Source organism: Bos taurus, chromosome 7, assembly GCF_002263795.3.
Source record: "Bos taurus isolate L1 Dominette 01449 registration number 42190680 breed Hereford chromosome 7, ARS-UCD2.0, whole genome shotgun sequence".
NCBI lineage: Eukaryota > Metazoa > Chordata > Mammalia > Artiodactyla > Bovidae > Bos > Bos taurus.
Window position 1 is genome coordinate 20830037 of NC_037334.1, and position 16168 is coordinate 20846204.

Consider the following 16168-nt stretch of genomic DNA (forward strand, 5'->3'; position numbering starts at 1 on the left):
CCACAGACTTTCACTCTTAAGAGGGTAACCGTTACAAAATGTGAATTGTATATTCATTTAAAAACAAATGATAAGACCAGTGTAGCCTTGGTAACCCTACCTCCTGGTCACCACTAAAATATATTCTGTCAGGAATTCCCTGGTAGTATGAGTAGGGGACTTCCCAGGTGGCACTAGTGGTAAAAAACCCACCTGCCAATGCAGGAGACATGAGAGATGTAGGTTTGATCCCTGGGTCAGGAAGATCCTCTGGAGGAGGGCATGGCAACCCACTCCAGTATTCTTGCCTGGAGAATCCCATGGTCAGAGCAACCTGGTGGGCCACAGTCCATGTGGTTGCAAAGAGTCAGACATGGCTGAGCGACTATCACTTTCACTTTCACGTAGATTCCTTTTCCCGTTCTGTTTTTTTTAAAAAACTGAATCGTTGGCATTTTGTTATACAAAGTTGTTTCAGGTATTCTGGATAATAAAACCTTGTCACATATATGATTCAAAAATGGGTTGTCTCATTCTGTAGGGTGTCTTTTCATTCTCTTGATAGTGTCCTTTGATGCACAAAACATTTTAATTTTCATGGAGTCCAATTTATCTATTTTGTCTTGTGTTGTTAGTGCCTTCGGTGCCAGGCATCAGGGCATGACGTGCCTGTCCACACACAGTGCTCTCTTCTTGCCTCTGCTGTTCTCACCCCCACCTCACTCTCCTCTAGAAACATTGGCATCTCCCTGTCCCTCAAGTACCCAAGGCCCATTCCCGCCTTAGGAGCTGCATTACTCTGCTTGGGCCACCCAAAAAAGCACTGGAGACAGCAGGGCTGAAATCAACAATAATTTATTTTCTCAGGGTTTGGGAGGCTGGACCTACCCGATGAAGTTGTCAGCAGGGCTGGATCTTCTGGAGGCTCTGAGGAGGAACCTGTTCCAGGCATGTCTCCAGGTTTCTGGAGACTACCGACAACCCTTTGCATGCCTTGGCTTGTAGAGAGATCACACCAGGGACTTCCCTGGTGGTGCAGTGTATAAGAATCCGCCTGCCAATGCAGGGGACATGGGTTCGATCCTTGGTCTGGGAAGATCCCACATGCCTTGGAGTAACTAAGCCAGAGTGCCACAGCGACTGAGCCCATGCTCTAGAGCCTGAGAGCTGTAACTACTGAGACCATGTGCTGCAACTACTGAGGCCCATGTACCTAGAGCCTGTGGTCCTAAAGTGTGTTCTCCAGAACAGTAAAAGCCACTGCAATGAGAAGCCCAAGCACTACAATGAAGAGCAGACCCAGCTCACCTCAACTGGAGAAAGCCTGTGCAAAAAGCAACAAAGATCCAGTGCTGCCAAAAATAAATAAATAAAAGGAAGATCACATCAACCTCTGCTCTGATTTTACACGGTTAAGACATGTCTGTCTCCTGGGCAGGTGTCTGTGTCCCAATACACATCACTGGATTACAACGTACTCCAATCCATTATGGCCACACCCTGATTACATCTGCACAGACCTTATTTCCAAATCAGGTTTGAGAAAAGGAATATTTCCCACCATATCAGTAAACAAGGATGTCAGTCATCAGTGATTACAGCCCACCTATGAGAGCCACTGAACCTGAAGTAAATCAGGAAGAAGAGTATCTGCCATCTATCAGCCATCAGACTGCATCCACTCCCCACGGTGAGCCCTGAGGAACTCAGGATGTGAAAACACAGGATACTGGCCCCAGGTAGCTGAGATGCATATCAAAGGAATGATTTCAGTGAGCCCAGACTTTTGCATCTTCCCGTACATAGAAGAGTGCTAAATTTCTTAACTTGGGATATTTTATTTTCTTCAATTAACAGTCAGTTTTTGATGTTCTGACTACCTGCCCTTTGTTGCAATACTTCTATATAACCTGGCTCCTCCTCCCACTTCCTTGGAGCAGTTCTCTCAGGCTAACTTGAGATGCTGCCTCCAGGGCTTAAGTCCCTAAAATTCCCTCTGGGTAAAACATAACTCACAACTTTTAGGTTGTGAATATCTTTTAAATTGACAGGTTGTATGAGAGATTCCAGGTGGACATAAAATTGGTGGTGATGAGGGGGGAGAGGAGACATTACTGAATTCAGTATATATGCATACATGCAGGGGTTAATAGTCAGCCACTGTTGCTCTGGCTAAGCCATGAGAAAATCACCATGGGAAAAGAATAAAAGCAAGATACAACAATTAAGTATAATCCAAACAAAAGTACATCGGGTTGATCAGTCGGAGTCATCATGCCCTGCTAAGCTAAGGAAAAACAGGGTGGACCTTGGAATGCTGGGTCAGCGCAAGTTCAGAACGCTGCTTGTGCACATACCAAGATGTTTTCCCAAACATATGTGGGTCTATGACCTCCAGCTGAGTGATACCCCTTGTACAAAAAAATAACAAAGGTAGTTCAAAGTAATCAATAAAATGGGAGATGTGACCAGGGACACAGGGGGCTGATTTTATCATAGCACAACAGATATTTCCTGCTTGCCAAAACACTAAATAAAAGGGATGTGGCTCTGAGGAATAAGGCTCTTGATCCTAGAGGTTGAGTCCCCCGCTCCCATCTTCAAAACTTTAATTCTGTCTCTAGTTTCTTTTTTCCAAATTCTGTCGACCACTTTTGATCCCTACCTGCTGTGCTGGCCACAGTACATACATGTCCTTGTATATAGTTTAATAATCTATTTAGGTATAACTGCCAGTGTTAGCTGAAATAGTTTACTCTTCTGCTATAATATTCACTGGAGAGACTGAATGAATGAATGAGTGAAATCTTCTCCATATCCCTCTCATCCCCTCATGTGTGCATGCTGAGTTGCTCAGTCATGTCCAACTCTTTGTGACCCCACAGATTGTAGCCCACCAGGTTCCTCTGTCCATGGGATTCTCCAGGCAAGAATACTGGACTGGGTTGCCATTTCCTTCTCCAGGGGATCTTCCTGACTCAGGGATTGAACTCTGCATTGCAGGCAGATTCTTTACTGTCTGAGCCACCAGGGACGTCCTCTAACCCCATCACTGTGGTACATTTCTTGGTACAATTGTAAAAGGTCAATGAAACCAATAGGTAGATATGTTTGTGCTGGATTGTTTTTTTCATTGTGCATGTGACTGGGAGGTATATTTCCCAGAATCCCTGTCTCTATGATTTCAGGCTAGAATTCACCAACAGCCTAACTTGTATGATGTTTGGAAGGTACTAGTGAGGGAAGGGAGGGATTCCCTGGTGTCTCAGATGGTAAAGCGTCTGCCCACAATGTGGGAGACCCGGGTTCGATCCCTGGGTTGGGAAGATCCCCTGGAGAAGGAAATGGCAACCCACTCCAGTATTCTTGCCTAGAAAATCCCACGGATGGGGGAGCCTGGTGGGCTACAGTCCATGGGGTCGCAAAGAGTTGGACATGACTGAGTAACTTCATGGAGGTCATGGAGTGAGTGAAGAAACCAATTACTCTCAGGGTCTGGAGCCATCACACACAGACGGGCCAGTGCAGAGAGGCTTGTTGGGCAACCAGTGATGAGCTTGAGAGCCTCACTGGTCAGTCAATCAAGCAAGTCCTCAAACCAAACCCCATTTTTTCTCTTCCATTTTCTAAGGGTCCTGACTCCAATTAAGCCTTTATTTCCCACAATCATAATCTGGTGCTAGATATTGAATGTCCCTCCTACGCCATGCACTCTAGGCTCAAACAAACAATTATGCCTCTGACAAATACAGATGTTTGCCCATAGGTCCTTGTATGCTCTGCTCCCCTGTGGCTCAAGTGAGATAGCTGCCTTGGTGCTCCCCGAGTGACACCCCTGTCTTGTTGCACAGTGATTATGTCACTAGGCCCTGAGTACAGTAAGCTTTTCCTGGGCCTTCCAGGATCCCCTTCTTGTGGCCACACATGGCCAGCCCCTAAAAGCACACAAGACAGGTACAGATTCACAGCCTCCAAACAAGCAGGTACAGATTCACAGCCTCCAAATAAGCATTCAGTAGGTACCCCTCTGACACTTTAAATCAGATTATTTTAAAAAAATTATTTGGCTGTGTCAAGTCTGAGTTCAGCACACAGGATCTTTAATTGTGACATGTGGGATCTAGTTACTTGACTAGGGATCAAACCCAGGCCTCCTGCATTGGGAGCTCAGAATCTCAGCCACTGGCCCACCAGAGAAGTTCCTGAACTTGAATTTTCAATGCACATTGTTTTAAATCACATCCTGGGTGATCACATATAAAGCAATGGGAAATCACATATAAAAGTGGACTAATTAAACATTATGGGCTAATCATTTAGAGAGCAGACCCCTGTAAGAGAAAATGCCACAAACTGCTACATGTATTCACAGGAGCTTATCTCAGTCTTGGAAGTATTGAGGGACAAGAAATGCAGGGTCATTACAGCCTCTCATGATGCAACTAGGGAAGTAGGTTTCCTGCATCTGTGGCTGCCATATTACATCTGCAATGGGTAGAGGTAGGAAACATTCACTGTTAGAAGAACAAGATGTTTCCCACAGAAATCATGTAATTAGGAGAATCCTTGGACATGAAGAGGGTCACAGGATATGAGAAAATCACTGAGGGATCTTCTGAAGCCTGAAGAAATAGCCTGATGGACCTCAAAGAGCCACAGGAACATGCAGGGAATTGTGTGAACTTGAAAACCAAAGAGGACCCATGATGAGGGGCCTTGTCCATACTGCTGAGCAGAGTCCACACTGCTGCCCAGCAGGTAACTAACATCAAACATGTGTCTGACTGGGGCTGTTCCACACAGGCAGAGCCAGAAGTGAGAAAGCAGTGCTGGAGCTCAGGCCACCAGGCTGCCCTGCAGCTCTGTCTCCTGATGGTACAGAAGAGCTGAGAATCATGGTTTCCTCACTCCAGCGCCAGACTTCATGCATCTTCCTCTTCTCAAGAACTTTAACTCAGAATCACTAACAGAAGGACTCTGGATATAGTTTCCCACCTTACCCAAGATGACAACACAGTCCAGTAGAATCATCTAGACAGCAGCTTTCATCTCCATGTCAACAAGTCATTCTTCTTAACTCAGTGTTTTGTGTCCAATTTCTAACCAAGGTCAAGGACAATGAGCACAGGCCAAATTACAAACATTACCAGGCAAGACGGAAGGTCCTTTAAGACCTTCCACAATTACTAATTACTGTGAAGAATACAGATACGGTATCCATTGTCTACAAAGAAACATAGAAGACACATCTTTCAGTATAAAGGTTCTGCTGCTGCTGCTGCTGCTAAGTCGCTTCAGTCGTGTCCGACTCTGTGTGACCCCATAGACGGCAGCCCACCAGGCTCCCCCATCCCTGGGATTCTCCAGGCAAGAACACTGAAGTGGGCTGCCACTTCCTTCTCCAATGCATGAAAGTGAAAAGTGAAAGTGAATTTGCTCAGTCGTGTCTGACTCCTAGCAACCCAATGGACTGCAGCCCACCAGGCTCCTCCGTCCATGGGATTTTCCAGGCAAGAGTATTGGAGTGGGGTGCCATTGCCTTCTCCCCTAGGAAAGTAAATACTGAGTCAGAAAATTCTTGTCAGAAAATCTGAGTCAGAAAATCTCTAACAGTGGACCAGGAAATACTTTTCAACAATACAGACCTCATATCATGATCGCATACTGGGAATATAAAACAAAGAAAGAATCAAAAACTTTTCGCCTAAACATACCAAGTTGCACACATGCACACACACAAAAAATGAAAACTGAAAACAACTTACACCCCTAGGTTCAAAAGACTTTGTAGGGACTTCCCTGGTGGTCTGATGGTTAAGGGTCCTGCTGACAATGCAGGGGACATGGGTTCATTTCCTGGTCTGGGAAGATCCTACATGCCTCGGGGCAACTAAGCCTGTGCATCACAACTACTGAGCCCATGCTCGGTAACGAGAGAGTAGCCCCCACTCAGCACAACCAGAGAAATCCCTCTCACAGCAATGAAGACCCAAAACAGTAATAAATAAATAAATAAAAATTTTAAAGACATTGTAACAGGAATTCTCTGGCAGTCCAATGGTTAGGATCCTGCACTTTCACTGCAGAGGCATGGATACCATGCTTAGTTAGAAAACTAAGATTCCCCCAAGCCAAGAGACATAGTCCTCCCACCCAAAAGACATTATAACAGAAATGAGATAAACTTTATATGACTGCATGATGATGTAAAATCAAAGGTAATGAAATATAATTAGTATAGATGAAGGAGACAGTGCAATAGTTACCTTAAGTGTTCAGATTAGCAACATGAACTAGAAATGAATACCCTGGGATCCCTATCGAAGATGAGGCACTTAGGAAGGGAAAACCATATTTATATCCATTAAGAGATTTCTGTCATGCCCTGAGTTTTTGTGTATGAAATAAGTGAAGACCTGAAGGTTTTCCCACAGTGTCCCATTCACAAGGTTCTGCTCCAGGGCGCTGCTCACATTCCAAGTCTGAAGTGAAAGTGAAATCTCTCCCAGAGGCCTGGTGTTCAGCGTTGCTCCCCGGTGTGTGTCCTCATATGTCCTCGCAGGTTTGTGGGGTACCAAAAGGCTTTCCCACACTGCTGACATGCGTAGGGCTTCTCCTCACTGTGCATTCGCACATGCTTCCTTAAGGAGGGGCCAACGGAAAGCCTTCTGACACTGAGTGCATGTGTAGGCTCTCTCCCTGCTGTGTGTCCTCAGGTGTCCACGAAGGGAGGCTTGGTGCATGAAGGCTTTCCCACAGAATGGACATCCAAAGGGCTTCTCCCCCGTGTGTGTTCTCTCATGTTCCTGGAGGGACATGGAGCAGCTGTAGGCTTTGCCGCATTCTGTGCATTTATAGGGCTTTGCTCCATTGTGCATCTTTACATGCTTTTTAAAATATCTCTGATGCCTGAAGGCTTTCCCGCAGTGCTGGCATTCATAGGGCTTTTCCTGACTGTGTGTTCCTGCATGTTCCCTGAGGGATAAGGAGGAGCTGTAGGCTTTGCCGCATTCTGTGCATTCGTAGGGCTTCATGCCGCTGTGTGTTTTCATGTGTCTTCTGAAGTACTTGGGACAACTGAAGGCTTTTCCACATTTCTTACACATATAAGCTTTGTCACTGGTGTGTATAGTCATGTGTCCAACCAGGGATAAGGAATATCGGAGGGCTTGCTCACATTCCTCACACTCACAGTGTTTTTCTTCAGTGTGAGTTCTCATGTGCCGTGCAAGGTACGAATGATAGGAAAAGGATTTCCCACAAACTTTACACGTGTGGGTTTTCTGTCCATGCTGACCTCTCTCATGTCCCTTAAAGGATGAGGGGAAAGCGAGAGCTTTTCCAGATTTCTTACAATCTGAAGATCATTTACTACCATGACTCTTCACACATCTCTTACATGTTCTCCCAGCATCCTGACATTTATTGGGTTCCTCTACAATGTCTGTTCCCCTAGGAGGGCTTAGGCATGAGACACAGCTGCAGGCTTCCCCACATTCCTCACATGGATAATGTCTGTATCCAGGGAGAGATTTCTGCTGATTTTGGAAAGAACAGCCCCTGTAGGCTTTTCCACACTTAGTGCATTTACAGGGCTGAATTCCAGGCCAATATCCTTTATGCAGAGTAAGATCTGTAATTTGGTTCAGGGCTTCCAGACAGTGATGACCTTCATTATCTATGCAGAGCTTCTCCACCAAATGATTTCTGTTCAAAATGGGAAGCACAATATTAGAGATGAATGATTATAAGTGATTTCTTCACTAATGATTTATTGATGATTGCTCATTATTATTTTGACTACATACTTGCCATTTTCAATGAATGAGCATATTTTTTATACTCTCTGCATTGTGACAAAGTGCAACAAGTTTAATGCTCTGGCTGAGGGCTAAAACAGAGTCAATATTTTCTGTGTTTCTTATATGCAAGGTATCTTGATTGTCATTTTGTTTCCAACCTCATTATGATTTAGATACTCAACATCATATTTAGGAAAGTATTTTCTTTTGAAATTTTTCTAAGTACAAATTTGGTTAGCTAGGTTTACACCTTTCCTTTAGTTTCAAGTGAGTCTAACAGGCTGCAGGTATCCCCCTGCCCGCATGGCAGTGCCACTCACCTCCAATCCCTTTCTAGGGTCTGGTGACCTCCGATGTCAAGAAACATCCAGTTTTCTCCAAAAACAGACCAGGAATCATTTCTTGGGAATCTTACTTTTTTCTCTTCACTGCACAGTTCATTCTTCAAAATATCACACTGAGTACTTGATCTGGTTTTAACTTGAAGGCAAGAACAATTGGTAACAATTTTAACAATTGGTAGTGTAACTAAATTCTCAGGAGAGAAACAGTGGGATAAAGGAAAGAAAAGAAATCATATGTAGATTACTTTCCATATACAGATTCAAAAATGTAAACAAATTTTATAAGGAAAAATAGACATGGGGACAAAGAAATGACCTTGACTGTTTGGAATTTTGGCCATCACCGGAAAAATGAGTCAAAGTGGCAGCTTTGTCCACTAAGAGATATTTCAAAAAGAATGGAGGCTGATGTCTGATCAATATTATCAAAGAAGGAAAGTAGAAAGAAATGGGGCAAAACACACTTTCCCAAATCCTTCCTTTGTACAGGGAGGTACAAAAAGACTTCTTGAGTGGGCAAGGATGGATGAAAACTCCAAGAGGGAAGCCAGGTTAATTATACCCATCACCTTCTCAGAGACCTAGTCATGTTCCTAATGGGTATGTCCAAACATCGCTGCCTGATCCAGAACCTGCTCCTCCCAAGAGGTGAGCTCCCTGGTGATCTCAGGTACAGAGGCCCTGGACATGGTCTGTGTCCATAGACCCAGCAGCCCTTGAGATGTTGGACAGTGTGTGGCTGCCTTCCTGCTAGTGGAGAAAGTTCCTCATGGGGAGGGTGGAGAACAGCAAGCTGTCCATGAGATGGGCCAATTCTCCAGTCCTCATGTCACTGATGATGGGTCAGTGTGGGTTTAACTGCAACAAGACCATCGTGTCAAATGTGTATTGATAAGTGTAAGTTTCACAGGGTGAAAACCATTATGCTTCTCTCACGCCCCAAATTAGGGAACCTTGAGATTCTGCTCAAGAGTGACAAAAAGGCAATCAATGCATGAAACTGTTTTCATGGAAAAGCAACCTGATTATAGGTAGGTTCTATAATGGCAGGGGCCATGTCTGCCTTTTTTCCAACATATTCCCATCCCTGTCCCTCGTAAGAAAGGACATTATAAGAAATAACTGTTCCCTAAAGACTTAGTGCAGGGAGGAAGCTGTCCTCACCCACAGAGGCCAGGTTCCTGCAGGTCTCCAGCATCACATCTCTGTAGAGTTTCCTCTGACCAGGGTCCAGCAAGGCCCACTCCTCCAGGGTGAAGTTCACAGCCACATCTTCAAAGACTACTGAGTCCTGAAACAGCCATATATTCTGTGTCAGTGAGGCCCCCCTTTCACCCTTGAGTGTGGGAGGATGGGGAGGCCAACAGGTGGGAACTGGATTCAATTCCTAGGACTCCTGAGCTCACACTCTTGTGGGAAATGACCATACGCCAGCAAATCCAATGCAGGTTCCTCAGTGATGGAAAGTGCTGGACACTGAAGCAAAATATGACAGCAACAGCAGACATGGACTAATGGAGACAGGACTAAAAAGAACTGTTCTTACTGAGATAGTAGATTCTGAAGCATGGTAAAGACTGATAAATGAAACCATCATTCAGATAACATGGAAATTAACATTGGCTTGGTTGAAAGTTATCACTGTCTTTTCACCTTCAAGAACTAGAATCAGAACATCAGTGCTGCTGGATCTGAATAACCATGAACCTGAAGGCAACAGCAACAAGCAGTCTGGTTTGATCCCCTCATATCCGACAGAGGCAGAGACACAACCCCTCCTGTGATGAGGTGGACACTGAGGGTATACAGGCCATCCAGGATGCAGGGCTCAGCACATCTGTTGGGTAAGAAAGGGCCTGGTTCCTCAGGAAGCTGTCAAGCCAGCAGGGCCTCTCAGATAAATAACAGAGTGCTTGGAATTCAAAGAAGATGTCTCACAAACAAGAATTGTTGAAGAATCTGATGGTGATTGAGCCAAAGAGGGAGAATGAAGAACCTAATTATTATATTTAGAGAAATATGGGATTACTCTACATTGATGATATAAAAAGATAACAAGTACAAAATTAAAAAGTAGAGTTTTTTTAAGCAAAAAAAAATATGGGTTCTAGATGTGAAGAAAAAAGAAATCCCACAACATCAGCTACAAAGAAGGCAAAGTTACTTCGACTAGGGTTGCAACTGAGTTTGCTAGTCACATACTTGATGAGAGCACTGTATCAGAAATATATGTGAAGAACTCCCATAACAACAATCCTGGAGAAGGAAATGGCAACCTGCTCCAGTATTCTTGCCTGGGAAATCCCATGGAACAGAGGAGCCTGATGGGCTATACAGTCCATGGGGTTGCAAGAGTTGGACATGACTTAGTGACTAAACAACATGACAACAATAAAAAATAAAAGACAAATAAGACAACTCAATAATGGGGCAATAAATGTGAAAAGACAATTCTCCAAAGAAGATATACAAATGGCCAATAACCACATGAAAAGATGTTAAACACCATTAGTATTAATCATTGGGAATCCATATACAAAATTGAATTGTGGGGAGACACTTTCCAACCCCTTCTAGGAGGCTAGCATTATGCTGATACCAAAACCAAAAAAAGACATCACACATAAAGTTACAGAGCAGTATCCCATATAAACACAAACAAAAAAATTCCTCAACATAATGCTAGCAATCCAAATCCATAGAGATATAAAAAGGATTCAACACCAGGACCAAGTGGGATTTATTCCAGGAATAAAAAGTTTGGTTCAAAGAAACAAAGCTGCTGGTGCTGCTGCTAAGTCACTTCAGTCGTGTCTGACTCTGTGCGACCCCATAGATGGCAGCCCACCAGGCTCTGCCATCCCTGGGATTCCCCAGGCAAGAACACTGGAATGGATTGCCATTTCCTTCTCCAATGCATGAAAGTGAAAAGTGAAAGTGAAGTCACTCGGTCGTGTCCGACTCTTCACAACCCCATGGACTGCAGCCTACCAGGCTCCTCCATCCATAGGAAACTGGTATCATATACCTTATTAATAAAGAACAAAAACCACATGATCACCTCAACAGACTCAGAAAAGGTATCTGTGAAAACACATCACCTTTGGGACTTTCCTGGTGGCTCAGGGGTAAAGAATCTGCACGCCAATGCTGGGGACACAGGTTCAATCCCTGGTCCATGAAGATCCCACATGCTGTGAAGCAACTAAGCCAATGGGCAACTACTGAGCCAGCACTCTGGAGCCTACGAGCTGTAGCTACTGAAGGTTGAGTACCTAGAGCCTGTGCTTCACGACGAGAAAAGCCACTGCAATACGAAGCCTGGGCAATGAAGAGCAGCCCCTGCTCGCCGTGACTAGAAAAAGCCCAAGAGCAGCCACAAAGATCCGACACAACCAAAGGGGAAAAAAAAAATACTGCTTTGCCAATGCAGGGGGCACAGGTTCGATCCCTAGTTGGGGAACTAAGATCCCACATGCCATGTGGATAGGCAAAAAAAGATTAAAAAAAAAAAAGGAATTAGAAATGGCTTCCTTAGTGGTTCAGTGGTAAACAATCCACTTGCCAATGCAGGAGACACTAGTTCGATCCTGTGGAGCAAATAAGCCTGTGTATCACAACAAGAGAAGCCACTGCAATGATAAGCCCACACACAACTAGAGAGTAGCCCCAGCTGGCCATAACTAGACAAAAGTCACAGCAGCAGTGAAGACCCAGCACAGTCAAAAGTAAATAAATAAAATTACTTTTGAAAAAAAAAAAGCAAAATATCTCATCATAATGCTTTTTAAGAAAGGGACGAAAAACAACCCCACATCATCTTTTCTTAATAAAAATACTCAGCAAACTCGAAATAGAGGGAATGAAATGCTAAAGGGCATCCAGGAGATGCTGATACCTAACATTTGAACAGACACTCTTCCAAAGAAGAAATATAAATGGTCAATAAGCTCAGGAAAAGGAAAACAAAAAAAAGAAAAAACAAACATTCATGAAAAGATGTTCAACCTGAGTCATCAGGGGAATGCAAAGAAAGTTTTTGGGAATTCAGTCTGATTTGATTTCAGTACTACAGAGTGAAAATGGCGATCCCACAGATGCCTTAATAGAGGTTTCCTGGATAGAAACGTGGCCCCCGACTCCACCATGGAGGTGCTGGCTTAAAGCACAGTGGGTCAGCCATGCTCACCCATCACCACCGTGTACTGTTTGCATCAGCCAAGGACAGTGCCTGGAGAAGAGTCCGCCCACCATCCTGAACCATCCATAAGCTATATCATTCTTGTGGAAACTCCCAACAATGCCCCATCAAGTAGGAAAAAAGATAAGAAAGAACTTTTAAAAGCCTCAGATTGAGAGCTGGGAGACACACGGAGTCAGCAAGGAGAATCTCCCAGAGGACGGGCTGGGTCAGTGATGTGATGAAGCCTGGTAAAGGGAAAACTAGCTCTTCCTTCTTGCGTGTTTGGGGAAAACTCAGTTTTCCCTCCTGTGTGTTTCTTCCCTCTGTGTCTCTTTACCCTCATGGAGACCACATCACTTCAGAGACTCCTGGTCCCCAGTATGTCGTGGTTTCTCCCCATACCAGGCAATTCTCTGAGACTCCATCTGGGTTTCCTACCCTTGAAACTGGGGTCTGACATGCTCTACCTGGATATGGCATTGGATTCCACAGGTTAAAGGCTCAGTCCCTCAAGACTGCCTCTAACTCCCAGACACACACACACACACTTCAGATGCCAGTCTCAGGATCAGACTGTCACTTACGCTTCTTCAAACCTACCGGCTGTAGATCAGTTTCCCATGACCCCTCTCCTGGGGTTCCATTATTTTTTAAAACTTAATTATTTTTGGCTTAATTGGGTCTTAGTTGCTCTGTGGCATGTGGGATTTAATCCCCAGACCAGGGATCAAACCCACATCCCCTGCATTGGAAGGAGGTTTCTTAACCACTAGACCACCAGGGAAGTCCCAGGTTCCATTATTTTGCTAGAGCAAATTACTCCTTTGTGTAAAATAAACTCCTTTTGAGACACTTACAGACTCCTTCCCGCACCCCGCAATAACACACCTTAATCAAAGTATGGAAGTGCATGATTAGGAATTTTGAAGTTTTCATTTGACCAAGTGTTCACAATTGCCCATTTGTAACCCAAACTTTCCCCTGACTTTTTGGTTACCAGCTCCCCCTGCCCATCCTCAAGAAGCACTGAGATGCAGAATAAAGCTCCCCTTCTCCCCATCTGGGCTGAGAATGCACTGACCCCAGAAATCCCCCAGGCTATCAAACAGCCTTGCTCTCACCCTTCTCAACCAGAACAGAAAAGCCGTTTTCTGTTTCGTCTGAGACCCTGGGACATATGTTGAGATCGGAGTCCTGTCCCTACTCCAAATCTCTGGAATATTAAAACAAGCCCACAGCCCCAAATGGAGTCACTTATGCTGAGTCCCAAGACACCGAGCTGGTTGAACTTAAGAGTTTCAGCCTCTCCCAGAAATGGAATTTGAAAGCAGTCAATCAGGAATTACCGGGTCGGCACAGGGAGACGATCTGCCTGGCAGACCCGCGCCCTCCCTAGGGTAAAGGAACCTGCCACAGACAAAACCCACTTTCGCTGCTTCCTTCGACCCGCTCACTTTTGCCTACAGGAGACTTAACCCGCAGCGCCCTTCAGTGCTGTATGGGAAGCTGCCAGATTCATGAATGGCTGAATAAAACCAGGAAGAGCTTGGAAACTTACTTGGTTGAATTTTGTTTTTTAATGGGAATAAAGCACCTTCCTACCTGGTAGGGATATGACTGCATCTGTCAGGTCAGAACGAGTTCCCTCACCCTAGCCCCTGACCACTGCCCGGGTCATCCGGTCCTCCCCGGGATCCCCAAGGGGCGCATTCTCAGGCCGAGACTCCCACTCAAGAGGGGACGGGAAGGGACAGGACAACGGGGTCGAGGGGGAAACTTGGGTCGCTATCTAGAGGAGCGGGCGCCGGAACCCGGGCCTGCCTCAGCTCCCAACGGGTCGTAATCAGCCCCAGCTGGTCTCCGGCTCCGGCCAGAGAACTCACCATATCTTCCAGTTCCTGGATCTCCAGAGCATCCTTCCCGGAGCCCGCGAGCCCACGGAAACACGACACCTGGGGCCGCAACCCACAGTTACGCGGGAGGACTCAGGTCTGAAGCGAGCGACGCCTGCGCGGGATGAGAGGGTGACAGCCGCCGGTCCTGATTGGACGGAGTTCTGGGCCTCCGCCGTCTAATTGGACGGTGTCCCACGCACTCCTCCGCCAGATGCTTCTTATGTACGTAACACCCGCCCCCGCAGCCCTTGATTGAATAGTTCTCCGGGAAGTGGCGATCTTATTGGATGGTACTCCTGACACTCACCCAGGACTCCGAAAGGATAATACTCAGGCAAGATTCCGAGCCCTGATTGGACAGTTGTTCGGACCCTGTTATCCTGACACCTTCCCAGCAGTTCTGGTTATTCTCCTGGGCTTGCCCCCGCCTCCCCTGACTGGACAGTGTTACTGTCCTTCCAGGCTTCAGTGTTTAATCTGAACCTTCGTCAGGTGCTTATGCCGGGCGGAAGTGTGGTTTTCGGCTTCAGCCCATCCTTGCCCGGCCTTCTTCTAGATACCTGGACTCGCTAGCCCGGGACGTGGGTTCCTAGCAGAACTTGTTGCGGGCAGGTGGACCTGTACCGAGAAGTCCTGACTTACTTGCCCCGCGGAGAGACCCCCTGTCCAGGGTCGGGACTGGATGAGATGGGACAGGAGAGCCTGGTGACCTCAGGGGCCAATGGTCCGGGGGTGAAGTCATTGTGTGTCTGTGCCATTTCTTTAAAAACAAAGACATTCACGTCCGCGTATAAGCCAGGATCCCACCGTGTTTGACGTGTGGCCTTTGGTACCAGGAGGCCCCGCTCTCCTGACCCGGCTCCCAATCTGGGCTTGACTAAATTCTTTTTGAGTCCTATTTCATAGCCCACGGTATCAGGCTCCCTCCCTACAGGGAATAGCAACGCTGGATCGCAGCCCCTCATCTTCTACCTCTGTCTGAGCAACAGTGAGGTTCTGAACAAGCCCCTGGTCAGCTTCTCCAGACAAGGTACCCAGGAGGCTCCTGTCCAGTCCTGGTAGTCTCAGAATCCGCTTAGCCCCTCACTAGCCCAACTTTCATCCTGCTTCCCCTCTTTACACACATGGGAAAAGCCCTTTGCTCTGTGGTTGGAGACGCTGGCCCATCTTAGGCCCGAGCCTCGGTCCTCTGCCAGCACTCTGTGAATAAGATTCCTCTTTAATAAGTCCATAGATTGTTTTTTTAATCAGATAGACTTGTTTTTATAAGACACTTTCATTTTAAAAAATTCTTTATTTTTGGCTGTGTTGGGTCTTCCTTGCTGCAGCAGGCTTTTCTCCAGTTGCAGTGCAGTGGCTTCTCATTGCAGCGGCTTCACTTGCTGCTCAGTAGTTGTTGCCCATGGGCTTAGTTGTTCCCTGGCATGTGGGATCTTCCCGGACCAGGGAGCAAACCCATGTCTCCTGCGTTGGCAGGTGGATTCTTAACCACTGAGCCAGCAGGGAAGCCCTAGATACATTTCTTAAATGATGACTCCTGCAGCTTCTGGAGGGCCTGATTTCAGGGCCATGTGGCCTGGGGTGATACCCCAGTGGATACCAACCTGGGTTGCTATGCATCAGATTTTTGTGATTCTATGACACAGCCATAGAGGCTGAGCCACTTGCAGAATCTGAAGACAAAGGTGGGCATAGTAGCATGACTTACAAATACCTTTTGGCCGGGGGGGGGGGTGGGGGGTGGGGGTGGTGGTGTAGGGGCGCCATGTGGCATGAAGGATCTTAGTTCCCCAAGCAGGAATGAACCTGTGCCCCTGCAGTGGAAGTGCAGTCTTAATCACTGCACTGTCAGGGAGGTCCACAAATAGAATTAAATCATATGACCTGATTTGAGCGTATGTGGTTCATAGGGTATCAGGTTGTTTGCCAATTAAAATACCTGGGGTTGAAGTTGGAACTTCAGCA

At 46.0% G+C, this 16168-nt stretch overlaps 1 protein-coding gene across 1 annotated transcript; it reads right to left on the bottom strand.

Annotated features, from left to right (window-relative positions):
- Positions 1–818: 818 nt before the first annotated feature.
- On the bottom strand, positions 819–16138 carry LOC506181 (zinc finger protein 709-like). The gene is given in 5 exon segments (XM_024995037.2): positions 819–6635; positions 6637–7686; positions 8102–8261; positions 9290–9416; positions 14192–16138. Coding segments are annotated over 5 exon segments (1476 nt in total). The 5' UTR covers positions 14195–16138; the 3' UTR covers positions 819–6499.
- Positions 16139–16168: the final 30 nt, after the last annotated feature.